General features: G+C 41.2%; 1 protein-coding gene across 1 annotated transcript; it reads left to right on the forward strand.

Moving 5' to 3' along the window:
* The first annotated feature begins 1,067 nt into the window (after positions 1 to 1,067).
* LOC108718995 (E3 ubiquitin-protein ligase TRIM11) lies at positions 1,068 to 10,847 on the forward strand. The gene is made up of 2 exons (XM_018267568.2): positions 1,068 to 1,175; positions 8,532 to 10,847. Exon 2 carries the CDS (start codon positions 8,534 to 8,536, stop codon positions 10,154 to 10,156), a length of 1,623 nt encoding a protein of 540 aa, XP_018123057.1. The 5' UTR covers positions 1,068 to 1,175; positions 8,532 to 8,533; the 3' UTR covers positions 10,157 to 10,847.
* The last annotated feature ends 5,595 nt before the right edge of the window (positions 10,848 to 16,442 follow it).

Consider the following 16,442-nt stretch of genomic DNA (forward strand, 5'->3'; position numbering starts at 1 on the left):
TATATGTGTGTGAACAATGCAGGAGTTTATAGTATGAATTTGAGATGTAAACAATACAGGGACCAGTTAATCTCTGTACTGATACCTTTTAAAGTTTACATATGGTAAGCAGACACAGCAGGGAGACTTTCATGTGGGGGCCACACAAGGGGGGGTCATGGGTTGCCAGTTGGACAGCCCTGATGTAGAGAGGGATATTCTGAGATTATTTGCAATTGGTTTCCATTTTTTATTATTTGTGGTGTTTGAGTTATTTAGCTTTTTATTCAGTAGCTCTCCAGTTTGCAATTTCAGCCATCTGGTTGCTAGGATCCAAATTCCCCTAGAAACAATGCATTGATTTGAATAAAAGACTGGAATATGAATAGGAGAGACCTGAATAGAAAGATGAGCAATAAAAAAAGTAGCAATAACTATAAAATTGTAGCCTTACAGAGCTGTTTGAAAGCTGGATGACAGAGCAAGAAGAATAAGGCAAATAATTCATAAACTATACAAAAATAAAGTAGACCAGTTGAAAAGCTGCTTAAAATTAGCCATTCTATAAAATACTGAAAGTTATGTGGAAGTTGAACCTCCCCTATAACAGTATAAATGTAGTGCGGACAACTTATAGATTGTAAGCTTCTTGCTTCAATGACTGGTTGTTTGTGTAGGTTTTGCTGCATGTTTAATATATGTACATCACTATGGAATATGTTGGGGTTTATGGGAAAGTTAGTTGTACTTAATGTCCCAGTATAGAGTTAAATGAGACAGAGCAGAGCTGCTGTGTGACTTGTGTCCTGCAATGTATGACTCCCCTCCTCCTGCCCACCAATCAGCAGTGAAGATGCAAATGAGCACAAAGCTCCTCCCCTTTCATGCCACGTGTGCCTGACTGACACTGATACAGAGATCATGTGACACAAACAACTCACACTTGAACTTGTTTCATCTGGTCGCTGGTGTGCCTTTCTCTTTAACCTGCCTCTTGGCCCCGCCCACTACCCTCCTCTCCCCCTGTACTCACTCCAGGACTGGCCAGCTGGGAGCAATCTATTGGTTGAAAAAATGATTGATGTTTGTCTTGCTTAATCAGAGGAAGGGAGGGGAGTGGCTGGGGAACCCGAGACTAGAATAAGAAGCTGGTGGAGCTGGTCTTCTGTAGCTGCAGCAGCACAAAGGAAGTTCAGGTACAGCCAGAGGGGAAGCAATTTGTTGGGAAAATACATGGGGGGGATGGCTGTGTGTCCCTGAATGTTTGGGGTGCAGCCCGGGGTATGTAATGCTGGTGCAGGTGCTCATGGGTGATGTGATGTCATGTTGGACTGAGTTTACTGTGTGTGAGGTATTTGGTGGTGCGGGAGGATTTGGTGTTGTGTGAGGTATTTGTGTGTGTGTGTGAGATATTTTGGGGTGTGAGGTATTTAGTGGTGTGTGTGAGGTATTGGGTGTGTTTGTGAGGATTTTTTGTGTGTGTTTGAGGTATTTGGGTGTGTGTGTGTGGAATTTGGGGGGGTGCAACCCACACATATAATTCAAATCACCGGTGGTAAAACTTACACATCACAATATTGCCCGAGTTTCCTTGAGAGACGACATCGAGAAAACGGATCATCGTGTAGGTTTTTGCCACCGACGATTTCAATTATTGCTGCAGGAAAACATTTCACAGGAGATTAGTCACACCCATCAAACAACAAATATTTCCAGTTCCATCCACATCATATTGATATTTCTCAAAGATCGATATTTAAAGCAACCAACTACATTATTGCACAGTATGATTAGATAGGAAAGGCCATGCTCTATAGAGATGTCGCGAACTGTTCGCCGGCGAACTTGTTCGCGCGAACATCGGGTGTTCGCGCTCGCCGGAAGTTCGCGAACGTCGCGCGACGTTCGCCATTTTGGGTTCGCCATTGTTGGCGCTTTTTTTTGCCCTCTCACCCCAGACCAGCAGGTACATGGCAGCCAATCAGGAAGCTCTCCCCTGGACCACTCCCCTTCCCTATAAAAACCGAAGCCCTGCAGCGTTTTTTCACTCTGCCTGTGTGTGCTGAAGAGATAGTGTAGGGAGAGAGCTGCTGCCTGTTAGTGATTTCAGGGACAGTTGAAAGTTTGCTGGCTAGTAATCGTTTTGATACTGCTCTGTTATTGGAGGGACAGAAGTCTGCAGGGGTTTGAGGGACATTTAAGCTTAGGTAGCTTTGCTGGCTAGTAATCTACCTTCTACTGCAGTGCTCTGTATGTAGCTGCAGTGGGCAGCTGTCCTGCTTCTGATCTCATCTGCTGACTGCTGCAATAACAGTAGTCCTTGTAAGGACTGCTTTTATTTATTTTTTTGTTGTTTTACTACTACTACTACTACTACTACTATAAGAGCCCAGTGCTATTAGTCTAGCAGTGTTGGGGAGTGGGACTGGTGTGCTAATCTGCTGCTCCTAGTAGTTCAGCAGCACCAACTTTAATTTTTTTTTTTAATATTCATTTTTTTTTTATTTTACTTTTTTTTATTTTACTACCGCTGTAGTAGTGTATACGTTGACCTTGTAGGCATTATTTGCACACTGTTTTCTTCAACCCACCATCTAGCTGTGTGACCTTGTTCACATTCTGTCTAAATATCCATAATATTACCGTCTCCAGAAAAAACACCGGAGTGACTTTTTTCAAGCAGCCATAATATATTTACGTAATCCGTATCCACCGCTGTAGTAGTGTATACGTTGACCTTGTAGGCATTATTTGCACACTGTTTTCTTCAACCCGCCATCTAGCTGTGTGACCTTGTTCATATTCTGTCTAAATATCCATAATATTACCGTCTCCAGAAAAAACACCGGAGTGACTTTTTTCAAGCAGCCATAATATATTTTACGTAATCCGTATCCACCGCTGTAGTAGTGTATACGTTGACCTTGTAGGCATTATTTGCACACTGTTTTCTTCAACCTGCCATCTAGCTGTGTGACCTTGTTCACATTCTGTCTAAATATCCATAATATTACCGTCTCCAGAAAAAACACCGGAGTGACTTTTTTCAAGCAGCCATAATATATTTTACGTAATCCGTATCCACCGCTGTAGTAGTGTATACGTTGACCTTGTAGGCATTATTTGCACACTGTTTTCTTCAACCCGCCATCTAGCTGTGTGAGCTTGTTCACATTTTGTCTAAATATTGATAATATTATCGTCTCTAGAAAAACCACTTGAGTTCCTTTTTTTCAAGCAGCATTCATATATTTTACGTAATCCGTATCCACCGCTGTAGTAGTGTATACGTTGACCTTGTAGGCATTATTTGCACACTGTTTTCTTCAACCCGCCATCTAGCTGTGTGACCTTGTTCACATTCTGTCTAAATATCCATAATATTACCGTCTCCAGAAAAACACCGGAGTGACTTTTTTCAAGCAGCCATAATATATTTTACGTAATCCGTATCCACCGCTGTAGTAGTGTATATGCCATATAAATGCTGAAAATAGTCATTTTTTGCCATACGTTGACTCAACGTATATGGCAAAAAATGACTATTTTCAGCATTTATATGGCATATTTTTTCTGGCAACTGTGCTTCAGTGGCTGCGACCAAAAAAACTGGGCAAACAATGCCTACAAGGTCAACGTATGGCAAAAAATGACTATTTTCAGCATTTATATGGCATATTTTTTCTGGCAACTGTGCTTCAGTGGCTGCAACCAAAAAAACTGCTCTCTGGGAGAGAGCTGCTGCCTGTTAGTGATTTCAGGGACAGTTGAAAGTTTGCTGGCTAGTAATCGTTTTGATACTGCTCTGTTATTGGAGGGACAGAAGTCTGCAGGGGTTTGAGGGACATTTTAGCTTAGGTAGCTTTGCTGGCTAGTAATCTACCTTCTACTGCAGTGCTCTGTATGTAGCTGCAGTGGGCAGCTGTCCTGCTTCTGATCTCATCTGCTGACTGCTGCAATAACAGTAGTCCTTGTAAGGACTGCTTTTATTTATTTTTTTGTTGTTTTACTACTACTACTACTACTACTACTATAAGAGCCCAGTGCTATTAGTCTAGCAGTGTTGGGGAGTGGGACTGGTGTGCTAATCTGCTGCTCCTAGTAGTTCAGCAGCACCAACTTTAATTTTTTTTTTTTAATATTCATTTTTTTTTATTTTACTTTTTTTTCTTTTACTACCGCTGTAGTAGTGTATAAGTTGACCTTTTAGGCATTATTTGCCCTGTAGGCATTATTTGCACACTGTTTTCTTCAACCCGCCATCTAGCTGTGTGACCTTGTTCACATTCTGTCTAAATATCCATAATATTACCGTCTCCAGAAAAAACACCGGAGTGACTTTTTTCAAGCAGCCATAATATATTTTACGTAATCCGTATCCACCGCTGTAGTAGTGTATATGCCATATAAATGCTGAAAATAGTCATTTTTTGCCATACGTTGACTCAACGTATATGGCAAAAAATGACTATTTTCAGCATTTATATGGCATATTTTTTCTGGCAACTGTGCTTCAGTGGCTGCGACCAAAAAAACTGGGCAAACAATGCCTACAAGGTCAACGTATGGCAAAAAATGACTATTTTCAGCATTTATATGGCATATTTTTTCTGGCAACTGTGCTTCAGTGGCTGCAACCAAAAAAACTGGGCAAACAATGTCTACAAGGTCAACGTATGGCGAAAAATTACTATTTTCAGCATTTATATGGCATATTTTTTCTGGCAACTGTGCTTCAGTGGCTGCGTCCAAAAAAACTGGGCAAACAATGCCTACAAGGTCAACGTATGGCAGTTGTTTAAAGAGAACAGTAGATTACTAGCCAGCAAAGCTACCTAAGCTAAAATGTCCCTCAAATCCCTGCAGACTTCTGTCCCTCCAATACAGAGCAGTATCAAGCAGATTACTAGCCAGCAAACTTACTATCATCTGTCCCTGAAATCACTAACAGCTCTCCCCCTACACTATCTCTTCCAAGCACACACAGGCAGATTTTTCAGATACATTTTTGCCCTTGATCCCCCTCTGGCATGCCACTGTCCAGGTCGTTGCACCCTTTAAACAACTTTAAAATCATTTTTCTGGCCAGAAATGTCTTTTCTAGATGTTAAAGTTCGCCTTCCCATTGAAGTCTATGGGGTTCGCGAACCGTTCGCGAACCGCTCGCGTTTTTGCGCAAGTTCGCGAATATGTTCGCGAACTTTTTTTCCGACGTTCGCTACATCCCTAATGCTCTATACAAATACACTCATCTACATTACTATATATATATATTGTGACAAAGAACTCTGTCACAGTAGGGTGGCTGTATATGATGGTAGATTACTGCAACTCCAAAGAGATTGACGTGCCTTGTGACAGCTCTTCTGCCTGCTCTCCCTGCCTGTGACCTTACAATGCCGACTTCCGGGTTCAACTTTTATATACACGCGTCTGCTCACCCACCCCTTTTGTGACATCATTGGTGAGGCAGGTCAGCGCGGTCTATAAAAGGAAGTCGGGCACAGGTGGAGGGAGGGCAGGTATTGCACGGGTGCAGAACGGGTAAAACCGGACCCACAGGCCAGGACTGGGAGTCAAAATAGGCCCTGCCATTCTAAGTACACAGCGGCCCAAACAGCCCCCCACCAGCCCGAACAGCCCCTACCAGCCCACTATATGGTACCTTTCTATTGAACTATTCAGCAGCCCCTCTGGCATTTGCCAGAACCCACAGATTGCCAGTCCGGGCCTGCCGACCCACACATCACTAACCCAGACCTTGTAGTGGCGAAGCTTTGTGAAATCCAGCTCTGCTTGTTGGTTATTATATTATGTTATTAGTTTTTATGGTTAATGATCCAGAAAGGTGAACCACCCCTTTATGTATATGTATAGTTTTCTCAGTAGAAGAAAACTATACATACACATGCAGACTGATACAAGAGGGGGAACAGATCATTACTGGTACAGACTAGCACAACTGCCAGTTTATTATTCCCCAATAACATTTCTCTATCAGTTTTAGGGATCTGTTGCTTTCAGGAGACAAACTGTCATTATATGACATGTTTAGCTTATGGGGGATAGTAATGAACACAACTTAATTATTTCCTGTCTAATAAAGATTAAAGATCTCTACTCCTCCCAATACCAGATTTGTCTAGTTTTTTGGAGATTTCTGACCTTCTTTTACAGATCAAAAGATCCCAGCAGTAAATTATTACATTTTAAAGCACTACAGTAGAATACGACAAACTTTGTATTCCAAAGCCAATAAATCCTGGAGTCCCAGGTTTACCCCAGGAAACCATATATTTTCAAAACGTACAGATTGTGTTGAATCCAAAATGGGTAACCCTTTCTTTCTACTTCTAATTACCAAATCGCTTTCTCTGAACTTATTGGTTTCTATAAAAATGTATGAAAATTCACCTCAAAACTTTAACTTTGCAAGTTCGTATTTCCCACATAGCATTAGGTACCAAGAGAAAACATCCTAAATCAGAATGACAGGGTCCGCTGATCAGTTTGATGCCAATTGTGCATAGCATTACCAAGTATCTTGTATTTAGAGACCCCAAGTTAGAACATACAACTTGTCCCTGAAGTTTCCTTCAACTACTGAATAATCATTACATTTACTGCATTTTATGCAGGGTAAAAATACAAAAAAATTGTTGACCCCCCCCCAAAACCATTTTTTGGAAAGTACACAAAATCCAAAATGGGTAACCATATCTTCCTACTCCAAACTACACAATGCTTTTCCAAAATTGTTTTGACGAAATAGCTGAAAATTGCTTCCACTTTCTAGCATCTTATCTCCCTCATAGCATTCGGTACCAATAAAAAAACATCCTAAAATGAATGCCAGGGGTCCACTGAACAAATTGTCCTGGAGGTCAGTTGAAAAATCAACACATCAACCCCGGAAAGCCATATACTTTTTTTGAAAGTACACATTCAAATGAATCCAAACTTGTCAGTTTTGATGAAATACATAGCTGAAAATCGTCTCAAAGTTTCTACTTTCTGGCATCTTTTCTCTTACACAACATTAGGTACCAATAGAAAACACTCTAAATATGAATGCCAAAGGTCCACTGAACAGTTTGATGCCTGATATGCATAGATTTGCCAAACTGTGTCATACAGAGACCCCCAAATTCAAATAGTACATATGAATTTTCACTGCTGTTACACTGGCTACTGCAATATAAACACCCAGTATGTGTATTATGTGCCATAAGGCCCCCAAGCAGTATGGAGACCCTAGAAATCCATATATTTTCAGTAAGTAAACATTCTGATGAATCCAAAATGGGTAAATACATCTTTCTACTGCAAACGACTTAACTGTAAAGCAATGCTGAACGTAGCGGTTTTTATGAAATTTCAGAAAATCGCCACAAATCCCCACATTTCATAATGTATCAGCATAAAACACCCTTAATTTAAACTCCAGGGCTCTACTGAACAGTTTTATGCCCAATATGCATATATTTACCAAAGAATTTGGTGCACAGAGACCCCCAAATGTATATATAGTAGGCAACATTTACATGGACAAAACAAAGTAACAAAGAACAGTGTGAAATGCAATAAAATCATTAAAATCTAATAAAACACAAAACAAAAAACTTCTTTTTTTTTCACCTAGTGTAATCAGCAGTCAGAATCACAGTTTGAATATTTTAGCTTGGCCAAATAGGTTTTACAGACAGAAACAAGTGAATACCATCTATGCAGAGCTGAAAATGCAATAAAATGGCTAAGAATTCACCCAAATCACCAAAATTTATGTATAATCACCACAATAACATACAAAAGGTTTCTGAATACACTATTTGCAGTGACAATAAAAAAAATTTCCGGCAAAAAAACAGACTATGCAATAAGAAAAAAAAAAACACAGAATAGTGTAAGTGCATATATGTGTTTACACTTGACTAAATTGCGTGTGTGTGAAAGTGTGGGAGTGCTGTGAGTTTGTGTGACCCCCAATCCCCAAAACTTTATGTGTGTAAGTATGAATGTAAGTTTGCATTAGTGTGATAGCTGATAAGTGTGTGTTTGTGTAAGTATAAAATTAATCAGGGGAAGATGCTTCAGATCCCACAAACTGAAGATCCAACTTGCTTCTTGATCTAGTGGGGGGCAGTGATGCAGGTACAGGAAGTTTGGGCAGCAGCAGGACACAAATAATTCATGTGCCTGCTTCTGTCTTGAGGCCCCTGGGTGATCACACCCCAGGGGCCACTCAATCCCCCGATCTGCTCATTGCCTAGGGGCAGGGAACGAGTGAGGATGGAGCAAGCAGCTTCAAAAGCAGCTCCTTCACTCCCCAACCCAGAAGTGCAACAGACAGTAGAATCTACATTCTTTGGCAATTAGGTACTTTTATCCACAGAATATAGATTCTACAATCTATGGCACTTAAAGGGTTAAAAGTTAACAGGAAATTAAATAAAAATCTTGCCTCACCCTGTGTGGGAGGGGGAGATAAAGTCCAACTGGTTATAAAGAGAGAGAGCGAAAAGTTTAGTTTTGTTTCTTGTTCCTGATTTCAGTGATGGCGACTGCTGATCTGAGAGACGAGCTGAGCTGCTCCATCTGCCTGAGCATTTATACTGATCCTGTATCCCTGCCGTGTGGCCATAACTTCTGCCGGGACTGTATTGGGACAACATGGGACACCCAGGAGGGATCTGGGGCTTATTCCTGCCCTGAATGCAAAGAGAAGTATCAGGAGCGCCCTGCCCTGCACAGGAACAAAACTCTGGGTAACATAGCAGAGAGATTCCGTCCAACTGAGACAGAGCCGGGGGAGACTGGGATCTTCTGCACCTACTGTGTCCTCTCTCCTGTACCTGCTGCTAAATCCTGTCTCCTGTGTGAGGCTTCTCTGTGTGATACCCACCTGAGGGGGCACAACAAGTCAGCAGAACATGTACTGACCCAACCCACCGACTCCTTTATGGGGAGAAAATGTTCTGTACATCACAAGGTTCTGGAGTATTACTGCTGTGAGGAGTCTGTCTGTGTCTGTGTGTCCTGTTGTCTGGCCGGAGAGCACAGGGGCCACAGGGTGGAGCTGCTGAGTGAGGCCTCTGAGAAGAAGAAAGAGAAACTGAGGAAAGTTCTGGAGAAACTGAGGCCAGAGAGAGAGGAGACTGAGAGAGGAGCCCAGAGACCGCAGGAGCGCAGGAGAGAAGTGGCAGAAAAAGCAGCCGGTGAGACAGAGAAAGTCACTGTTCTGTTTAGAGACATCAGGGAACAGCTGGAAGCCCTAGAGAAGCGACTCCTGAGTGAAATCTACAGGCAGAAAGAGGAGCTTTCCCTCCAACTCTCTGATCTAATGGAGCAGCTGGAAATAAAGAAGGACGAGCTGTCCAGGAAGATCCGTCACATTGAGGAGCTGTGCAACATGGCAGATCCACTCACTGTCCTACAGGAACGGGAATCACATGGAGCTGCCTTTTGTGGGGCTGAAGGTGCAGATAATGAAGAGGAATATGATACTGAGGAGGAGGATGATACTGAGGGGGAGGATATAAAGGTCCCTGCTGTAGGGGATCTGGATGTGGATCTGATCTCAGAGACATTACTCACAGGCTTAGCTGCCATTGTGACTGGGGTAAAGAAAAGGGTGATCCCTGGGCAGGAGGCTACAGACCTGTTACTGGATATAAACACGGCTGGGAATGATGTATCTGTATCAGGGGACAGGAAATCTGCTTCCCATTCAGATAAAGACCAGGGTCGCCCAGAAACCCCAGAGAGATTTCAGGATTATCCTCAGGCTTTAAGCACCAGGAGTTTCTCCTCAGGGCGACATTACTGGGAAGTGGAGGGCAATGAATCAGGGGACTGGATGGTAGGGGTGGCCTATCCCAGTATAGAGAGGGGGGGGAATGGGTCCTGTATTGGGGATGAAAACAAGTCCTGGTGTTTGTTCAGATGGAATTATTATAAATATTCAGTGAGACATGACAGGAAAGAAAAAGAGTTACGCCACGTCCCTTCCAGCAGGAGAATCAGGATCTCACTGGACTATGAGGCCGGACATCTGTCCTTTTATGAGCTGAGTGAGCCAATCAGACACTTACACACCTTCACTGCCACATTCACTGAGCCCCTTCATGCTGCATTCTGTGTGTGGGAATTTGATGCCTGTGTGAGAATCATTAGTTAGGACACTACCCAGCAGGAAATTCATTCCAGGATCTGCCCTTACCCTGTGATATCAGGAAAGGAAGGGAGTACAGGAGACACATTGATGTTGGGCAGTTTCTCTAGCACTTGGGCAGCCATTTTAACTAAGTGTGACTGATTTACAAATACAGGTATTAACTGACTGCTCATATCTAATTGCTCATTGGTTGCTATCGAAAACTGCAAATGTGCAATTTAGCACCTGTGTCAGAATCCTATCAGACCTAAAAAGTAATTTCTCCCCCACAAGAATTACATTTATTGATTATTGATGCAACTTATGAGTTAGGGAACTGCCTTTTCCCTTCCCATACCAGCCTGGCGCATTACAACTCCCTGTAACTCCCAGCAGAGCATGTATTACACAGGAGTCTCTCTCAGATGGGCCCTCACTGGAGGAAAGGTTTTAATATTTTTAATAACTTGATTCTTAAAATAATTAACTGTTAATATGCTGGAACCTCTATCAGTCTCTCAAACATTACTTTAAAATGGCACTTCCTTGATGGACACAGGCAGGGTATTAGTTACAGCCAATGGCAGTGCTCAGTAACTAGTGCCCAGTCTCACTACCTGAGATCTCTCTATCCCTGAGGCTATGCACTTAAAGGGGTGGTTCACCTTTAAATTAACTTTTAGTATGTTATAGAACAACCAATTCTAAGCAACTTTTTAATTGGTTTTCATTATTTTTTTTTTTTTATAGTTTTATAGTTATTTGTCTTTTTCTTCTGATTCTTTGCAGCTTTCAAATGGGCGTCACCGTCCCCTTCTAAAAAAACGAATTCTCTGTAAGGCTACAAATGTATATGTTATTGCTACTTTTTATTACTGATCCTTCTATTTAGACTCTCTCCTATTCATATTCCAGTCTCTTATTCAAATCAATGCATGGTTGCTAGGGGAATTTGGGCCCTAGTTACCAGATTGCTTAAAATGCTAATTGAAGAGCTGTTGAATAAAAAGCTAAATAACTCAAAAACCTTCAATAATAAAAAATGAAAACCAATTGCATCAATTATTGCACCAATCATCTCAGAATATCACTCTCTACATTATACTAAACGTTATCTCAAAGGTGAACAACCACTTTAAGTTCCTAAACTGACTGACTATATCTCTTCTCCTACTGAGGCCTCCTACCCCAGTCTATCCAGCAGCAGCCACCCCTCCAGCAAGTGGGGTGCCAAATAACAGAACCTCATGCCCAGAGCTTTATGCCCAATGGTGAGTTAATTAATAGTGGTTGGTGAGTCTGACCCATTTGTGCCATAGACCGAAATGTGCCCTTGAGTAAATCAGTAAATTACAGGAACAGAAATAAGAGATTTGGGGGCTCAAGTTCTGTAACTCCCTGGTGCTGCCAACTAACACAGAGGTTTCTAGAGATCATAACTCCTGAGGGTCCCTCACAGATTAGGGTAATTCATTTATTATTTTTGGATCCTTTTTAGGGTTTGTTCATGTCTTCAAGATCCAGGGAGACACTTGAGGTTACAGTGGTCCCAATCACTTTCATCGCACCTCCATTCATTTTGTTTATTCTAGGGAGGAGCTACTTTCACTGTTACCATGTACAACCCAGGGCAGTTGATTATATCCCCCCCCAAAGAAAGTTCAGTTGCCACCTGCCTCTTTATTGAGAAATATCTGGGTACAGCTCTACTCCTTGTACCCCAACAAGCTGAGGGTTTGTGGCTGTTGCAATTATTATCCAGCTCCAGCCTTTGATTGTTATCTTTATTGGAAACCTTTAGAATTCAAAAGAATGATGGGCAGAATCAACTGCCCCTGTTGTCATCTGCCCCCCAGGGGGTCCCATATCTTTGCAGGTGATTGTTACTATAAGGGATAATCCAGGAAATGTTTTTTTCTAATTTCAGGATAATTAAGACTGTCTAATCTTTATGTTATTGCACTTCTGTAAGAATATATATATATCAGTCTATATACCCCAAATATTTTACAGGTATTCATTATTCATAATATAGAACAATGTTTTAGAAATATGTTTTATTATATGGTCAAAAATATAAATCTTTTTAAAACTCTATGTCTCTTGAGTGAGTCATTTTATGGTAATTTCTGACTTGAAAAATAAAAATACCAATAAACACTAAAAATAGGTGGCACTGTGAGTAGGCTTATAGAAATGAATGTCCAAATTCCATCAGAATTTCAAAAGTCTCAAGGGCAATGGTTCCTTGTGTAGTACATAAATATATTAAGTACCCCAAGTGCAATCGACCTTTGGGTCGCTGCCACTTCAAAACTGGATGACTAAGCTGAAGAATGTCTATCAAAACAAATTCAAAGAAGGGCACTTCACTAGTGTAATCCTTTTAAAGGAGACATGTAAAAAATAAGAATGGACCAGTGCATTCAACTCTTTTAGAAATAGAAGGAAAAGTTGTGTTTCTGGTTACTTTATTGAAGATTTCTCCAAAAACCCTACAAGTCCCGCCCATCTGTTCCACTTGCTGCTGCCTTCTTTGCCAGGCTGTGCAGGGGAGCCGGCAGCACTTAGCACACTGAGGGGCAGATTCACTAAGCCTCGACTGTTTTTTTACTTCGACCTTCGATTCGAACGATCGAGCGATCCTCCGATCAGGTGAATAGTCAAATTCGATAATCGAAGTGGACAAGTACGATTATCGAAGGATGTATTAGTTCGCCTATTCGACTCAACTCGAAGAATACCTTATTTATGAAATCTTCACCCGAAGTTTTATTTGTACCCCATCTTTGACCTACCGAAGTTGATTTTGGACTTCGACATTCGAAGATGATCGAATAGTCGAGGAAAAATAATCGAATGGTCGAGGTAAAAATCATTCGACTATTCAATTTTCTTCTATTTTCTTTGCTGGTGCTCTCCACTGTTGTGGGTGTATAGTGACACCTAGGGATCACTTTATAAACTGTTTCTTTAGTTCTGGCTGCACTAGAGGTTTGCTGAATTTCATTAAAATAAATACTGACACCAGAAACATGTTTGTTTTTGCATCAATCAGAATATAACCTAAGATTTTCAAGTAGCAATGGCTTACAAAAGTCTAACATTATTTTTTAGTTCTATTTTTTCCCCCACATCACTTCAAATATTAATTGGCCCTATCTATCCTTACGCTTCACTAAATGGTTAAATGTTTAAAAGCTGCATGGAATGCTGGGAAACACTGGCTTACTTATAAAAACCCCCACCAGATGCCATTTGACTTAGAATTTTTTCAAAATGGACATTTTGCCAGCTGCCATTTTTGAGGCCCAAGAGCAGGCTGAGGAGCAGGCAGCCTCGTCACTTCAGGAGACCTGTACTTTGTTTGGAGGAGCTGTCTGATGATGAGGTTGTGAAGATGTTCCGTCTGAGTCGTGCCGCCATAGTGCAGGTTTATGGTCTCATCAGTGAGGCCATTGAACCTGTGACGGCACGGTCTCAGGCAGTACAAGCTGCTTGCAGTTTTGCATTTCCCGGGCACTGGCAGTTTCCAGCAGGTTTCTTCATGCCTCATTGGCATGAGCCAGCCCACCTTTAGCAGGAGACTAATACAAGTACTGAGGGCTCTACTGCAGCACTCGCGAAGGCTCATTTCCTTCCGCTCAACTCAGGCAGAGTGGATAAGATTGAAACAGGAGCGCTACCGAAATCGTAAGCTCTCCCATTCCATCAATGTGCAGGTGGTGTGTGATTCCAACATGCGCATCATGAGTGTGAGATGTGGCTTTCCTGGAAGTGTCCTTGATGCCACTATGCTGCGTCAGTCAGCTCTCCATGGCCTCTTTACCCAAGGAGAAATGCCGGACGGCAGGCTTGTGGGTAAGTTCTATTTTCAATTTTATACAAAGACATTTCAAATATTATTTTAAAGGTGATATGTATGTATTTTCAAGAAATCTTTCCCTATTTGCAGTCTGGCTACAATAGATGCACTATGCATCTTGGGACCTGTAGTTTAGTTCAATCAGCTCACTTTGTTAGGGCTTTTAATTCTTGCCACCTGATTCAGTTTACAGGTGAGATGTGTTAAGGGGAGGATTTCTTAATGGATCTGCACACACACAATTATTTGCATGGGGGGGGGAATTACCTCTTTTATTGTGCGACCAATGCTCATTTGAACCTGGGTGGAGTCACCTTTAGAAAACATATCAGTAAGTGGCAGTGTTTGTTTAGCAATGACCGGCTTTTGTGTGGCTACTTAAATTTATTTTGATTTGTGTTAATGCATTTTTCTTGTTTGATCCACACGTATGGCTTCTTCTGTTTTCTTGTTTGAAATGACATTACCCATGTTACTATTTTGGACAAGCGCCTTGGCAAAAAAGAAAAGACAAACACACCCAGTAATGTTATAGTGGCTTTACTGACACAATCTTTGTCAATATCCAAAACAGTTGAACAACAATAAAAAGACAATCTATATCTGTATAAAGTTTTTGTTTTTGGAACACACAATATTTATTTAAAACCATTAAATATGTACCTTAGCTGGAAGCCACAGGAGGAATTTGGTCTCCACATATATTTCAAAATATAGCAGCCCCTATAGACCACTAAAGGGCAAAAGCTTTACAAAGCATTTGTTGCATGACATTGATAATGCACCCCAGGATTCATCATGGCCAACTTTACATTAAACAGTATCCAAAAATTTTGCCCTTGATAAGCTTGTGTCCAAAACAATAATATAACAATCAATATGATCTACAAATGACACTTGTCACTATATGACAATTTGGCCAGTTTAAAAGTATCAACAATATGAGATTAGTGCTGGCCAGGTAGAGTGTTGGACACCCAACAATGCTTGATAGTGCAAAGTAACAACCAAGGCTTTGTGCCTTTAAGGCATATCATACACCTTGGACTTGCTTTTTAATGAGCACAGGTGGAGGAGGAGGAGGTAGTAGGCGTTAGCACCTATTATGAGTACTGGGTAGCCACAGTAGGCCAGAGGTAGCCAACAATACTTTATAGTGCAAAGTAACAACCAACGCTTTGTGCCTTTAAGGCATATCATATTCCTTTGACTTGCTATTTAAGTACCACAGGTGGAGGAGGTAGTAGTAGGCAATAGCACCTATTATGAGTGCTGGGTAGCCAAAGTAGGCCAGAGGTAGCCAACATAACTTCTTGTGCAAAGTAACAATGCTTTGTGCCTTTAAGGCATATCATACACCTTGGACTTGCTATTTAATGAGCACAGGTGGAGGAGGAGGTAGTAGGCGTTAGCACATATTATGAGTGCTGGGTAGCCAAAGTAGGCCAGAGGTAGCCAACAATACTTCATAGTGCAAAGCACTATGCTCCGAGCAACTACATTGGTCACAACATTGAACATGTCTGTACCTTGAGCTTCCGGGGCTCTATCCGGATCTTCAGCCTCACCCTCTTCCTGGGGTTGCTGAGCGGCGTCATCCTGGTCACTGACCGAGTCAGGCCGCGATGTTTGCGGCGGTCCTGCAATTGTGAATAAAGAAAACAAAAAAGTATTAAAAGACAAAAGCATATGGAACTGCAAGAGACCTCCCACATGCTACAAATCTATTTTATTTCTTATTCCAAATAGTAACTCCAATGGAATGATACAGCAAGGGAGATGGAATGGTTAAAACTTAAAGGAACAGTAACATGAAAAAATAAAAGTGTTTTAAAGTAATGAAAATATAATGCAGTGTTGCCCTGCACTGGTAAAACTGATGTGTTCGCTTCAGAAACACTACTATAGTTTATATAAATAAGCTGCTGTGTAGCAATGGGGGCAGCCATTCAAATGAGAAAAGGATCAGGTTACACAGCAGATAAACTCTGTAGAACATAATGGAGTTATCTGTTAGCCACTATTTAACCTGTGCCCTATAGACTTTTTTCAATTCCTGTTCCACAGCAGCTTGTTTATATGAACTATAGTAGTGTTTCTGAAGCAAACAAATCAGTTTTATCAGTGCAGGGCAACACTACATGATATTTTCATTACTTTAAAACACTTATATTTTTTGGTGTTACTGTTCCTTTAAATACATTTGCAATGGTGCGAGCAGGAGAGAATGTCATATATGACAATACTTTATTTATTTAGCTTTTTAATCAGCAGGTCTACACTTTGCAATCTCAGCAATCTGGTTGCTAGGGTCCAAATTAGCATAGCAACCATGCATTCATCTGAAGAAGAGACTGAAATATAATTAGGGGATGGTCTAATTAGTAATACGAGTAATAAAAACTCACAATAACATCACATGTGTAGTCTCACAGAGCATTTCTA

This window comes from Xenopus laevis, chromosome 1L, assembly GCF_017654675.1.
Source record: "Xenopus laevis strain J_2021 chromosome 1L, Xenopus_laevis_v10.1, whole genome shotgun sequence".
In the NCBI taxonomy this organism is placed as follows: domain Eukaryota; kingdom Metazoa; phylum Chordata; class Amphibia; order Anura; family Pipidae; genus Xenopus; species Xenopus laevis.

Coding starts and splice junctions, on each gene's coding strand:
- LOC108718995 (XM_018267568.2), top strand. CDS start 8,534: ATGGCGACTGCTGATCTGAGAGACGAGCTGAGCTGCTCCATCTGCCTG.